General features: G+C 53.9%; 2 protein-coding genes across 7 annotated transcripts; one reads left to right on the top strand and one right to left on the bottom strand.

Moving 5' to 3' along the window:
- The first annotated feature begins 2594 nt into the window (after positions 1-2594).
- On the top strand, positions 2595-5267 carry TNNC2 (troponin C2, fast skeletal type). Its single transcript, XM_072801274.1, has 6 exons — positions 2595-2737; positions 4159-4210; positions 4334-4477; positions 4566-4680; positions 4818-4954; positions 5086-5267. The coding sequence occupies exons 1-6, from the start codon at positions 2735-2737 to the stop codon at positions 5115-5117; spliced, it is 483 nt and encodes a 160-aa protein (XP_072657375.1). The 5' UTR covers positions 2595-2734; the 3' UTR covers positions 5118-5267.
- UBE2C (ubiquitin conjugating enzyme E2 C) lies at positions 3099-13609 on the bottom strand. 6 transcript variants are annotated; one of them, XM_072801266.1, is made up of 6 exons: positions 13421-13609; positions 12665-12692; positions 11302-11388; positions 10406-10643; positions 10232-10291; positions 3099-9146 (listed from the first exon to the last, which is right to left on the bottom strand). In XM_072801266.1, exons 1-6 carry the CDS (start codon positions 13519-13521, stop codon positions 8938-8940), a joined length of 723 nt encoding a protein of 240 aa, XP_072657367.1. In that variant the 5' UTR covers positions 13522-13609; the 3' UTR covers positions 3099-8937. The 6 variants fall into 6 exon arrangements, with proteins under 6 accessions (XP_072657367.1, XP_072657369.1, XP_072657370.1 ...); XM_072801268.1 differs by having other exon boundaries at positions 10406-10610; positions 13421-13602; XM_072801269.1 differs by lacking the exon at positions 13421-13609 and adding an exon at positions 13228-13384.
- Positions 13610-14447: the final 838 nt, after the last annotated feature.

Raw genomic sequence — 14447 nt, 5'->3', positions numbered from 1 at the left:
GGTACTTCTGTTTTTTACAGATGGGAAGTTTGCAGCTCAGTGAGAGGAAGGGACCTGCCTTGGGTCATACAAACAGGACGAGAACTAGTTCTCCTGATGTCTTATATTCTCTCCATTATCCTGGATTCTGTATAATATCTCCCTAAAACTGCCCCTAGAGATGGTCATTAAGTTCCTGGTTGCACACATTCAGTAACAGGAAACTCATTATCTCCCAGTGCTTCCCATTCCTGTTATTATCCAACCATGATGGTTAGGAAGTTCCTCCTCATAACCAGATGCCACTCAGTTCAGTTATTCATATAAAAGAACATGATATTTATTGAGTGCTTGCTAAGTGCCAGGTGCTGGGTACCGGGGAATGCAGTGATGAACAACTAACAATCTTTGGTCCATGGAACTCAGAACAGGTCATGTCATGTGGCATGCTCAGGACTATGATTGAAGACTGCCTTGGACTCCTTTGGCCTGTGTAGGGGAGGAGGGATCCTGAAAGAAGTGATGTTATTTTTGATTTGTATTTTTCTTTTTCAAGTTACACCCAACGTGGGGCTCGAACTTATGACCTGGAGATCAAGGGTCCCATGCTCCACTGACTGAGCCAGCCAGGTGCCCTTTTAAATATATATATTTTATATCTATCTCTATATATAAACTCATGACAAGAGTTTATATAAGTATATATATAAGAGTTTATATATAAGATCAAGAGTTGCATGCTCTACCGACTGAGCTAGCCAGGCACCACAAGGAAGTGATGTTCAAGTTGAGAAAGATGACAGGGATGTAGGCAGGTGAAGAGAAGATGGGGGTTACTGGCAGAAAACAAACAGCATGTACAAAGACCTGGAGGCTCTAAAGGGTGGCGTTTGGAGCTCTATTTTAGTTTGACCAGACCAGAGCAGCATGCAAGATGGGGAGGAAAGGGGATTGAGATTGGGAGGTTAAAGGGAATAGATAAATCTGGACCTTATCTATTTCTCTGAATAAATGCAAGAACAAATTAATGAACAAATGGTTGTGGAGGGTTCCAAACTCTCTGCTTCAAAGAAATCATTGTGGTTCCAGGGCTCACATCCAAATTGGACTCCCCTAGTGTCGCTGCCCCTTGGCCCTCTGCCTGGCAGGGGGAGGACTTATGTAGCCCGGCTTGGCTCCACTGAGCTTTTCTTGGGAATGTCTATAAATAGAGGAAGATGGCAGCCCAGCTGCCACTGTCTATCTGCCTTTCCTTGGAATCCAGCCTCCTTTCGCTGGCCCTGGGCTCTGCGCTCAGTTGCCTTAGTGCTCTTTCTGTTGACTTAGCTGCTGTCCACAGCCTCGGCTACCTCTCCAACACCCAGCCCAGACCCTGGGTGTTGGGCTCAGTATGGACTAGACTTGCTCTGCCCATCCCTTCACTCTCCAGATGGCCGGCCAAGCTGCTCCAGACTTCTTCACCGAGCTCTAGGAAAGGGCCTGCTGCCCCTTTACCCACCTAGAGAACCTGCCCCCAGTCCCCCTCTCCCTCAAAAAAAGTGAATCACAAACACCGTTTCCCTGGAGCAGGTAAACTCGAAAGATCTGCTTTCAATGTTTATTTATTAATTAAAAGATTGTATTTATTTATTCAGAGAGATACAGAGAGAGAGAGAGAGGCAGAGACATAGGCAGAGAGAGAAGTAGGCTCCCTGTGGGGAGCCCAATGTGGGACTCCATCCCTAGACTGGGATCATGCCCTGAGCCAAAGGCAGACACTCAGCTGCTGAGCCACCCAGGCATCCCTCAATGTTTATTTCTCTTCCAAATGCATACCCATCTCCTGGATCTGTAGATTTCTCCTTTGGACAGGTCCCCTCCTGGCTGTCCCAACTTCCCTTCAGGAATAATAAGAATCATTGACATGACTATAGACCTTTGTGATTTAACAAAGCTCCCCAGTAAAAAGGGAATAATAATAGCTTCTCCCCTATAGATGACGACTAGGTGAGATCACATGGTTAAAATGCTTAGCATGGAGTGTGAACCTAGAGGTTCAGTGACTGGCTGTCATTCTCTCCTCCTCCCCTCCCCTGCCCTCTAGCATGGTTCAGACAGGACATTCCACTTGCCAAGCACCAACCCTATGGAGCAGGCACAAGCTCGGCGACTTACACCTGGGCCCCATTTCTCACTGGTCTCTCTGTGAGGGCGGGTCATGACTGTCCCCATCTCCACCTCACAGAGAAGGAAACTGAAGCTCAGAAACTGAAGCTCAGAGTGGCATGTCACCTGCCTTAGAGTACACAGCTTGCAAAGAAAGTATTGGGTTTAAGACTTCAAGGCTCGTGCTCTTTCCTGTCTGCCATGCTGCTTCAACTTTTCTGGATTCTGATTATCCTCACCCATCTTGGAGCAAGCGTGTTTCTTGAGCAGGGGCTCCCTAAAGCAGTGGAGCAGGGCGGGTTCTTCTCCCAAGAATCTAGGACGTCAAGGCCTGCCACCTGCTCACAGGCTTAAATTTCTCTGCAAGGGCCCTTGGCTAAATTAGGTAATGGGCCAGGACTCTGGAATGGGGGTGGGGGAGGAAAGGAGGAGGTGCTCACTGACCCCAGGATCTGATTGGCCAGGGCAATTAGTCCTGGGGAGCAGAGAGGTGGGAGGAGAGGGTGCCCCTACAAATCCAAGGTGCTGGAGCAGGCCAGGGTATCTTTGGGTGGTGGAGTGCTGAGGAGGTGACTGACCTGAAGCAGGGGAGGCCCAGTGACTTGCAACCATGGTAAGGACAAGAAGGAACTTCATCCCTTTGCTTGCTGGAGCACTTCTGGACCTCTTCCAGGCCAGATCCGGGTGCTCTGTAGTTCAGTAATTGGACGTTTAAAGATGGAACATGTAGGCTCCTGGAGCCTAGATGTCTAGGAGGAAGCCTGGGAAGAAGGCCTTGGACTTCTCTAGGAAGGGGAGGGCTGGGTGCTTTGGGATTGCCAACTCCCTGCAGACCTAAGGCTTTGGCAGTGTTGGCCACGGAGCTGTGAGGGGGGTGTTAGCTTGTCTCCCTCACGGTGGAGGTGGGGACCCTGAGGGCCAGAGTGAGTCACCTAGCAAGCCAGTGGCTGGGGTGAGCTAGCTGGAGGTCTTGCCAAATCATCCTACTGCCGGTGAGAGGAGTCCTCTAGAAGAAGGGAGGCCTACAGAGCTTCAAGCCAGCTAAGGTGCAGGATCCCAAGAGCTATGAGGGAGAGAAGGGGCAGAAGATGATAGACCAAGGTTAGAGACCCCGGCCTCCCAGAGAGGGAGGTCATTTCCCCTGAGGTCCCTCTCCCCACTTCAAGGGGTAACTAGACCCCACAGGACAGCTGCTGTTGCCCATGCCAGGCTAAAAATAGCCTGCCCTCCTGCATGGTCAAGGAGGAGGGAGGAGGGGAGGGTAAGGAGGAGGGCAGTGGCTAGCTGGCCGCCGAAGAAGGCCTTGGCCACCTCAGCCCCTCCTCCCCGCCAGCCTCAGTCCAAAGTCCCATAGCCAGATGGCTTGGCTTGGATGTGGCCAGATCGCCTCCCCCAAAATCTTATTTCCACCTCCACAAGGCCCCCATTATATTCTGTCCAGCATGATTATGATTTACTCCAATGGCTAAGTGATAAGAAGGGAGCTTAAAATCTCCATCTCCACAAGTTGTTGGAGGGAAGGGATGGGTGTCTGGGTCTTCTTGGCCTCAGTGTCCAGTGTCTGGCCTGACGCTTAGTTGGGGCTCAATGACTCTGCCTTGCATTATTGAGAACATTTACTGAGCCCCTATTATAGTACCAGGCTCTACTGGGAGCTGGGGGACACTGAAAAATGATGCTGGAATAGTGCTGGTACTTTACAAAACTCTTTGACGTCTCTGATCTTTTCATTCTTGAAAAGCAGCTGAGAAGAGCTAGAGTAGAATAAGTGACTTGCCCAAGGTTAGAAAGGGGGATTCCTGACTTGACATCTGATTAGCAGGTTTGGAGACCCTGGGCATAATCTGTTTCCTCCTTGTTCTTCAAAACTGGGGTTCAGGTGCTGCGGGAGCATGCAGAAGGTGTTGTTAGTTTGGAACTGTTCTTCTGGAAGACCAAAGGGCACTGACAGAAAGGGGTTGAAGAGAAGGGGGTTAAGGCAAGAATGAGCTCTGGGGCCACCCCTTCTGCTGGCTGACTCTGTGTCTCCTGCAGACGGACCAGCAGGCGGAGGCCCGGTCCTACCTCAGCGAGGAGATGATCGCTGGTGAGTGCGGGCCGGCGGGCGGGTGGCTGCGTGCTGGGCAGTGCTGGGGGCTGGGCAGGGTGGGAGGGAGGGTGTGAGGCTGACAGTCCAGCCAGGCCCACCTCGGTCCTCTGCCTCGCTCAGAGTTCAAGGCTGCCTTCGACATGTTCGACGCTGATGGTGGCGGGGACATTAGCGTCAAGGAGTTGGGCACGGTGATGAGGATGCTGGGCCAGACCCCCACCAAAGAGGAGCTGGACGCCATCATCGAGGAGGTGGACGAGGATGGTGAGCAGGTGGCCCTCCAGGGGCTGCGACTGCGGCGGGCGGGGTGGGCCCGCAGGGCTCAGGCTCACTCGCCACCTGCTCGCCTCAGGCAGCGGCACCATCGACTTCGAGGAGTTCTTGGTCATGATGGTGCGCCAGATGAAAGAGGATGCGAAGGGCAAGAGCGAGGAGGAGCTGGCCGAGTGTTTCCGCATCTTCGACAGGTGCACTGAGGGCTGGGGAGCCGAGAAGGCGCTGGGCTGGGCGAGTGCGGTGGACCAGGCGGCGCGGGTGGGCGGTGTGGGGGTGTGGGGGGCGGCTCGCCCCCGCCTGTCCTGACACCCTGTCCCTTCGCCCCAAGGAACGCAGACGGCTACATCGATGCGGAGGAGCTGGCTGAAATCTTCAGGGCCTCCGGGGAGCACGTGACAGACGAGGAGATTGAGTCCCTGATGAAAGACGGCGACAAGAACAACGACGGCCGCATCGACTTCGACGGTGAGGGCGGGCGCGGGGCGCGGGGCGCGGGGCGCGGGGCGGGGCTCCCACGCGGCCGTCCGTGGCTTTGTCCGCAGGGCGGGAGCCCCGGCGGTGCGTGCGACTGACGCTTCCGCGCTCCATCCCCGCAGAGTTCCTGAAGATGATGGAAGGCGTGCAGTAAGAAGTCGCCCCCGCCTCCGCCCCGACGCGCGTCCCTCGGGCGAGGGCGGGCCCGGCACCCCCGCCCCGCCCCGTCACGGCCTCAGCCCCAGGAGGGAGGCGCGGCCCCTGCGGGCTCTGTGTGCAGGGGAATAAAAGCAGACACTGCGAAGCGCGTAGCCTGAGTGAGGGTGTCAGGGCCCGCCTGGCTGGGCCGCCGTCCGGGGCACCACCCGAGCGCCTCGGGGCTCCAAGGAGCGGGCACCCGAGTTGCGGGACGCACCGAGGCGCGGGACCCCGGGCAGGTTCCCGGGCGCTGGCGCTGGGCGTGCACAGCTCGGCCGGCGGGGTTGCCGCGGCGCCTGGCGCTGGAGGAGGGAGGCCGGCGGTGGGGGTGCGGGTTGGCGCTTGGAGCTGTCGGGGTGAGGGTGCCGGGGATGGCGGGTAGGGTGAGGGCGCGGCAGGAGGCTGGAACCCGCGGGAGGCCGAGGTGAGGCCCCTTTCCTTCCCCGCCGTCGTTCCTTTCTGGAGCCTTTGGGTCTGGGGTGCAAGCTACCGGGCTGGCGATGGAGAAGCGGGTATCGTATCCATCCGTTCCAGGCAGCATTCACTCTTGGTTGACTTTTTCTACTTCGTCTGTTCTGAGCGTTTATAGGTGCTCCATACTGGAGATGGGAGAGGAGGGTAGGGGCACACAGCCGGGAAGGAGGTTCTGACGTCATCATCTCCACCCTGCATCCCTGCCTCCAGCTCCCGCCAATGCCAGTGTGCTCAACATGGGGCCATTAGCAAGATCTAGCTAAAAGAAATCTGACCTGGCTGCTCCCTTGTTGAAATACCCTCAGGGCTCCCCTTCGCTTCTAGAATCAAGTCCAAATTCCTTTCCCCTCCTACCCCTCTCAGGTTCCAGCCACACCGGGTAATCTATCCTTACTGCTCTGGACAGTGGAGGTGCACTTTGAAGCTTTTGGGCTTTTGCTCATGCTGGAATGCCCTTCCTCCTCTAATAAGCCTGGCAAATTTTTCAGCCCAGCTCAGATACCATCTTCTCCCTTGATCCCTCTGCCACTGGCTGTGCTCTGGCTTCTATAGCTCTTTGCACACAACTCAGTTCTAGCAGGCCTCAGGGCCAAGCTGACTCAGTGCAGCGGTGCTTTAGCTTTAGTGTCAGGCTGCCCGAGTTTGAATCCTCATTGCTGGGGACAGATCACCCAGTGCTTCAGTTTCCTTTACTCTGTAAAATGGGGACAATGATAGATAGTATCTACCTTGCAGGGTTGTGAGTGCAAGCTAGTGTGCAGAGTGCTTAGAATGGAGCGTGGCACAGACTAAACACTATTAATAAATGCTATTATTAATATCATTACTGTCACCTTGAAACATTAACCTGTACTATTATTGTCATGGTCCTCCCTGTCCAACTCCTTCGTGTTCTCGGCTGCCCTTTCTGACACATTAATTTCCCAGTTCACGTTTCCAGCCAGGATCAGGGCTTGTCACCAGGACTGATTCCTGTGTGCAGTGCCCTGTGCTTTGCAGGCGGGTCTCATTCGTCCACACAACCGGAGAGGCAGTCGGATGCTGTTCTCCCTATTTTACTGTGGAGGAAACTAAGGCAGAGTGAAGGTACCTATCCAGGCACACAGACATTTGGTGGAAACGAGCAAGGCTCTTAACCATGGCACCGGCTACCTGTTGACAGTTCTACCTGCATATCCTGAGTACTTCAAGCTGGTCCTGTGCTAAACTGATAAATCCCCTCACCTTCCATCCTGTTCTGCAGTGTTCCCTATCTCAGAGATGGCACCCCAAGAGATCGGCCTCCTTTCCACCTGTAATTTACTCTGCCCTGCTACTTTCTCTCTTTTCCTTTACCCTTTTATCCCTCCCTTCTGAGCCCACTGGCTGTTGTGACTCAGGCCAAGCCATTGCTCACCAGGTTGCAGAAGAGTAGTTAACCTCCTTGCCAGTCACTTCCCGTAAGGCATCCAGAAGCAGCTTTCTGAAACCAAACCTGATCACATCATTGCCCTACTCAAGGCTTCGTTAGCTGCCTCAGGGTAAAGCCCCCGCATTTTAATTAAAAGCCTTAAAGGCCTTACAAGCCCTGTGTGGCCTGACTTCCAAGCTATTTTGCCTGTGTTCTATACCCCTGGACTTCTTGCTGTCCGGAGTGGCCCAATCTCCTTCTCCAGAAAGCCCTCCTTGACCCTCCTGGTCTTCATTAGGTACCCATTTCAGAGCTTTCATAACATGTGAGTCTAGCAGCTGACATTCATTATCTAACATGTCAGGCACTATTCTAAGGCCCATTGAGCCTATGAGGTAGCTATTAACACTTCCATTATACAGAGAGGTTAAGTCTGAGTGTATGCACGTAGCATGGGGTGGTGTGGGGATTCTAACTGTTCTGCCTGCTGGGCCTGAGCTCTTAACCAGCACTCTGTATGGCACTCCACCCCACTGACATGCCTATCTGGCCCCGGAACCTCAGCCTCTTGAGGACAGGACTGCGTCCTTTCCTCTGCCCCAAGCATAGGGCTTTTACAGTAATTGTATGGGGTGAATGGTAACAATACCTTCTGATACGGTATTAGACTTTTTTGTTGCAAGTGCCAGAAACCTAAAGCAAACAGACTTAAAAAAGGGATTTACTAGCTCATGAAACTGGGATGCTAAGGTGTCAGCTGGAGGCCAGAGCCTCAATGTCACCTCCATCTCATAGCTAGCTACTTCTCTGTGCTTGGCTTTTTTCCATCTGCAGCTGTGTGCTCCAGCTGCCCAGACTTCCTCCTCTTTTAGCATCCCAATTAGTAACATCGTTTTACTTTTTCCCAGGAATTAATTCCAGGGAACACTGGTTCTGAACCAGTCAGCCCCTGGGATTGACACAAGGCTGGCGGGCTAGCCATTTGGGGGTGGGGGAGCAAACACTTTGATCAAGGGGACCACACACAGAGGCATCCTAAGGCAGGCAAAAAAATATGCCCATTTGGCCAGCATTGAGTAAGAACCACTAGTGCCATGTTCTGAGCTTCCTCTTAAGACATCCTCTAGCCAGGGGTTTTCTTTTTTTTTCTTTTTTTTTTTAGCCAGGGGTTTTCAAAGTTGGGAGAGCTATCAGAATCCTGGAGAGCTTGTTGGAACCAAGACTTTGCATTTTTTTTTTTTTAAAGATTTTATTTATTTATTCATGAGAGACAGAGAGGCAGAGACACAGGCAGAGGGAGAAACAGGCTCCATGCAGGGAACCCGATGTGGGATTTGATTCCGGGACCCCAGGATCATGCCCCAAGCCCAAGGCAGACGCTCAACCACTGAGCCACCCAAGCCTCCCTTAAGACTTTGCATTTCTAACAAGTTCCAGGTGCAAGTGGGAGGGCCACACCTGGAAGAGAGCTCTGCTCTACACTTTTACCTTCCAGAGAAATGCAGGACCTCAAGCCCCACCAGAGTGACTGAATCAAAATTTGCATTTGTTAGACCCCTGGCAGATTTATCTGCAGTAACAGGGTAGCACTGTTCCAAGCACCACTCTGCCCCCGCCCCCCATGTGTGAAATTTAAAACCGTGCAGAGGACATCAAATCCAATCCCAGACCTGCCTGCCAGTGCTACTCATGGGGGCACAGGGCAGGAAAGGAGCCTGGGCTGGCAGAGCACAAGGAAGGCGAGAACCTGATGCCCTCCTCTGCTCCCCTGCCCCTTCCCCCAGGCCTGCACTATCAGCTGCTGGCAGAGCGGACTAGGTTGGGTGAAGCTAAGATCCAGGTGGGGCTTGGAGGGCACTTGGCTGCTGGGTCAGTCCACCTTGAAGATCTTGCAGCACCTGGACCAGGGCCATCACCCTAGCCTGCTCTTCCCCCTGCCTGCCCCTGGAGGGACCCCAAATGGCCAGCATAGGAGTTCCCTCTCAGGGGCTCCAAGGGTAGGGCCTGTGGCAAACCAGTGTTGAGAAGGCCTCAGGGCTGGAGGCCCCTGGCCAGTGGGTGCAGCAGCTGGAGTTATCACTGGTGGAGATGAGCAGGAGTGTGGAGCCATCCATGGAGGGCCTGGGGTAAGAGGTGGGTCGAGAGCTGTCCTGGGGTGTCTGGCAGGGAAGAGGGGTTCCCTCGCTGTCTGGGCCTGCTGTAGGGTGGTGACCCGATCGCCTTGTCTGTCTCAGGGCCAGAACACCCCGACATAAGAGTTGGTAGCTGGTGCTCACCCCCCAAGCCCCTGCTGTACATGCATGTGTCTGCACATAACACTCTACAGCTGTTTTGCTCTAAGGTCTGGTTCAGTCTCATCTGTAACTCGGCTGGGACAGCTCCAATATCCACTGCCATTCCTGGTGCATGTCACAACTCGACAGAAAGAGGCATTTTATGACACCATCTTATCGAAGAGGAAACGGATGCAGTCATAAAATGACTAAGGTCACAAGGGAAGGAATCCTTGTCACCTCCTTGCTCAGCCGCTCAGCCTGTCAGCTGCCTTCAGGCTGTGGGTTAGATGAGCAGGGCAAGAGCCTGGATCCACTCCACTGACCCTGAGCACGCCCAACCCTAGGGTAACTACAAGGCAACTTGTAAAAAAAAAAAAAAAAAAAAAATCAATGTATTTATTTAATATATTCATCACAAGGGCTCAAACAGAGACTTAATTTAAAAAACAGAAACAAAACAAAACAAAAACGACACCACAGCTTCAGATACAGAGTCCTAGACAGAAATGAAGAGAAGGACAGACCATGTAGGGAGAAAATAAAAAGACAACACAAGGAGAGTAGGTTGGACAGTCAGGGATCTTGGCTGGAGACCTGCTTTGAGTAGGTTTCTTGCAGATACTTCTTAAAGGCTGGAAGAGAACAGGCAGGTCTCAAGGAGTGGTGGGGACAGGGGCTAAGGTGGGCCAGGGGGCAGGCAAGGATACAGGGGTGGGAGAAGTCTGGGGAGCTGGGGAGGATTTCCCGACAACAGCTTCTCCTTCTGCTGCCCACTCAGCTAGGTCTCCTGGATGGGTTCTGCTCCCAGGGGGGCTGGGGAGGCGGCTGGGGGCCTTAGTGAGCAAGTCATGTGCAGGATCCTTCTGTTTGAGGGATACTTTGGAGGTTGGGAAGGGACCACCTGGTGCCTGAGAAGGATGAAGGACCCACCTGTGGGGTTTTTCCAGAGCTCGGCAGCATGTGTGTTCAAAGGACTATCAATGTTGGGTTCTGTGGATGGACAGAGAATGGTCAGTAGGAAGGGAAAAGGCTGGCCAGGCAGGGGTGTCCTGGGAGTCCTGACGGGTTCCCAGGCTCAGGGGAGGGGCTGGTCTCAGAAGTCACCTCCTAGCAGGCTCTGGATGGACAGCAGGATAGTCCTGACATCATACAGGGCAGACCATTTGTCCTTCAGGATGTCCAGGCAGATGTTACCCTGGGTGTCCACGTTGGGGTGGTAGCAGGGTGTGAGGAACTTCACTGTGGGTGCGTTGTAAGGGTAGCCACTGGGGAACTCCAGGGAGAGCTTATACCTCAGGTCTTCATATACCTGGCAATGGAGAAACAGGGGTGGGGAGTAGGCCTCCCACCCCAAGTCCCAATAAACGGCTTACAAGGACCTTTGAGTTTGTCTGGGACTTGATAAGAGACAGTGTTACAATGGCTCTGTACTTTCTCTCCTATCTAGTAGGGACATCAGTGATCCTTTGGTCTGTGGGCTGTCAACTGGCATCCTGAGGGCTACCATAGCTGTGCTTTAGTCAGTCACAACATCAGCTGCTAACATGTGAAAATCAGGGTAGTTTAGACATACACCTGAATTTGTTTCTTAAAAAGATTTTATTGTTAAGCAATCAAAAGCCCCAGTGTGGGGCTTAAGGGCACAGCCCTGAGAACAAGCGTTTTACATTCATTCTGACAGAGCCCGCAGGGGACCCCTGGATTTCTGACTTAAACCAGATGTGCAGCAATGGGAGCTGCCATCTTGGGACTTGTGCCCTTCCACTGGCTGAAGTCCTCACGTACCCTCTGTTCTTCATTCCGTCTTGCCCTTTCTAGGCATCTAAGATGGAAAGCTACGCTTTAAACCCAACCTCTTACTATCCAGAGGGAGACAAGGGCCACAGGCTCAGAGCACAGGAACAGAACAGGGAAGTGTCCTGCCAGGCTTTAAGCTGACCTGCACTTGGTTTTCACCTCATACCTCTCCCCAGACTCACCCACCTCAACCTTATACTTACTGTGCCAGCTGCTCCGTGGATGGTCCCCACCCATTTGAAAAGGTTGTCTGATTCAGGGAAGGCAGAAATCCCTTTGTCACCAGACATCTGGGGAAGAAACAACACCTGCTGGGCTGCAGAATATGGTTTTGGGGATCAGTGGGTAAAACCCTTCCCCTTAAGCTCGTCAAATTTTGATCCAAAATAAAGCAACCAGACCAAACTGATAGGCTTTTTTGAGGAAGTGATTCGATTCCTGGGGCTGAACCTGCCCCCGTGGGGGAGGAGTACTGGATGTGTTAAGGGCGGAGGGGTTATGCAGAGAAACAGAAGGCAGCTTGTTGGATGCTGGGAATTGGGTTCAACATGCTAGTTAGTACTGGCTGCAAACGAAGCCTAAGGACCATTCACAGACCGGGGAGATATACAACATCAGCATAGAAGGATTTAAATTGGATATTCAGGGTTAAAGTAGACAAGGTCATCTAGGAAAAATTATTTGAAAGTTTGACAGGTATATTCCCTAAGAAGAGTAAGGGTGGAGAGTTGGGTGTGGGAAATAGGACCAGGCAGCACAGAGAGAAGGACTTGCCTGGCATCAGGGAGCGGTATTTTATTTGTATGTATTTTTTATTGGAGTTTGATTTGCCAACATATAGCAAGGGAGCTGTATTTTATTTTACTTAAAGATTTTATTTATTTATTCATGAGAGACACAGAGAGAGAGAGGCAGAGACAAAGGCAGAGGGAGAAGCAGGCTCCATGCAGGGAGCTGGATGTGGGACCTGATCCCGGGACTCCAGGACCACGCCCTGGGCTGAAGGCAGGCACTAAACCGCTGAGCCATCCAGGATCCTCGGGAGCTGTATTTTATTTTTTATTTTTTATTTTTTTGGGGGGAGCTGTATTTTATTTTATTTTATTTATTTATTTTTTTAAAGATTTTATTTTTTTAAATTTTTATTTATTTATGATAGTCACACACACACAGAGAGAGAGAGAGAGGCAGAGACACAGGCAGAGGGAGAAGCAGGCTCCATGCACCGGGAGCCCGACGTGGGATTCGATCCCGGGTCTCCAGGATCGCGCCCTGGGCCAAAGGCAGGCGCTAAACCGCTGCGCCACCCAGGGATCCCAGGAGCTGTATTTTAGAGAGAACTTAAAGGTGGTGGTGGTGGTAGTGGTGGTTGAGGGGGACCTGGAGTAGACACTGCTGGAAGGAAAGGTGTAGGTGGGGCCCAGAAGAGAGGAAACCCGACTCATCCTTTTATCTCCTGTGCTGTGTCTAGCAAAAAGCCTGATGTAGGAGAGGCCACTACTGATAAGTGAATGGGAGGTGGAAGGTGGATCACCTGGCTTGGGGTCTGGGCAGGTAGTCACTCACCATGAGGGTCATCAGCTCCTGCTGCAGCCTGCAACGTAAGTGTTGGGAGTCATCTGGGGGCCTGCATGGGCCAGCGCTCCACCCGGTGCCGCTTCCCCAATCCCAACCCCGGGGTCCCTGGAAGAGCTGTCAAAGAGGCTTCTCCAACCCTGAGGCCAGCCAGACGCGGCAGGGGCACACTCAACCCCATTTCTGGCAGAGTTCTCTCCCTTCCTGATTCCAGGCTCAGGCAGTTTAGTTCAGTTAAGCCTTTTTTTTTTTTTTTTTTTTTTAATTAAGATTTTACTATTTATTCATGAGAGGCAGAGAAGCAGGCTCCACGCAGGCTCCACGCAGGGAGCCCGATGCAGGAACTCGTCCTGGGACTCCAGGATCACACCCTGGGCCGAAGGCAGGCCCTAAACCGCTGAGCCACCCAGGGATCCCTGTTCTGCCTTGTTCTTTGGCCCCTCAGCTTCTCTGACGCCTCTCCCTGTGCCGGATCCCTGTTTCTCCCCACTCCGTCCCCGCTTCCCCCTACTCCAAGCCACCGGGGGCCCAGGCACACTTTCATCTTGGCTCACCTGCGGAGGGCCCCGGCCACGCGCCTCCTCCTGTCCGCCTTCGGGGCCCCTCTGGGGGCAGCCCGAGCTCCCGGCGCGCCCTCCGGCCCCGCATACCTGCCCACTCCAGGAGGTGGGGGCCCGGAAGTCCGAGCTCTGGACCGCAGGGCCCAGGGCGTGCCGGCCCGGCCAATGGTACCTCCATACTCCTCACCTCTTGCCCACGGGGCCCCGGGCGGCGCCCCCGCTGGGTTCGGCTCCTTTCCGGGCGGCGGCGACGCTGGCGGCGGCTGGGTCTCGGTTCTGGGAGGCCATCCCGGCGGCGCAGGGGGGGGAGGCAGGAACCCGGAGAGCACGGCTGCAACTGCGGGGCCGGGGCCCGCCCGCCCGCGTTTGAATCGTAACCCTCCGGCAGCACCGGCCAATCAGCGGCTCGCTTGGGTTTGATCCAGCCAATGGGGCGCGCCGGGGCGCTCTGTCACCGCGCAACTGCTAGGCCCGCCCCCCGGCGCAGCACTATTGGGCGGCGGGAACCTGTTTCTGAAGGGCGATTGGCAGAAGAGGCTGTCATTAACTAACGACTCCGCGGCGGAGTGGTGGCCTTTGGAAAACGCCGACCATTAAAGGGCCAAGAAAAAGTCCACGTGGGCCGAACCCTTTCGGGTTAAACGCCTGGCTGGGGAGGGAGCGACCGGCGCGCCCAGCGGGATTCCCTACTTCCCGGCGGAAGGCAGCGTCTCCGGCCTGACGACATTGGTACCCTTCCCTCTCCCCGGAAACCCCTACGACACATCGTGACGTCCCGGACACCTCCGTAGGGTCCGGTGTTTGAAAACTCATGGGAGGGGAATGACGGCAAGAGCGGGAGACTGCGACAAACAGGCTCGTTCCCAGCGTTTGCTGTGTGACCTCGGGCACGGCATTTAGTATTTCAACGTGTAAAACGGGGGTAATAAAAGCCTCTCCGCGTTTTTCTTCTGGTCTGTCATCGACCTCCTGGTGCCAGCCATCACATCCTGCCACTTCTGTACCTTAGGGGATGAAGAAACAAGCCGAGAGCCAGGGAAGGTTGGCACGGTGCTCCGTGGTGTTCCCAGCTCCGTCTCAGAAGCAGAAATGCCCTGGGCAGGGGGACCTTACTGGGTCTACCTGTGATGGGGGAGGGATACCTGGTCCTTTTTTTCCTACACCCACTTCTAGATCCCTCGGTATTTTGTTGGCCCCTACAACACAGACTGCAC

This window comes from Canis lupus, chromosome 26, assembly GCF_048164855.1.
Source record: "Canis lupus baileyi chromosome 26, mCanLup2.hap1, whole genome shotgun sequence".
Taxonomy (NCBI): domain Eukaryota; kingdom Metazoa; phylum Chordata; class Mammalia; order Carnivora; family Canidae; genus Canis; species Canis lupus.
This window is presented reverse-complemented; position numbering and strand designations above follow the sequence as displayed.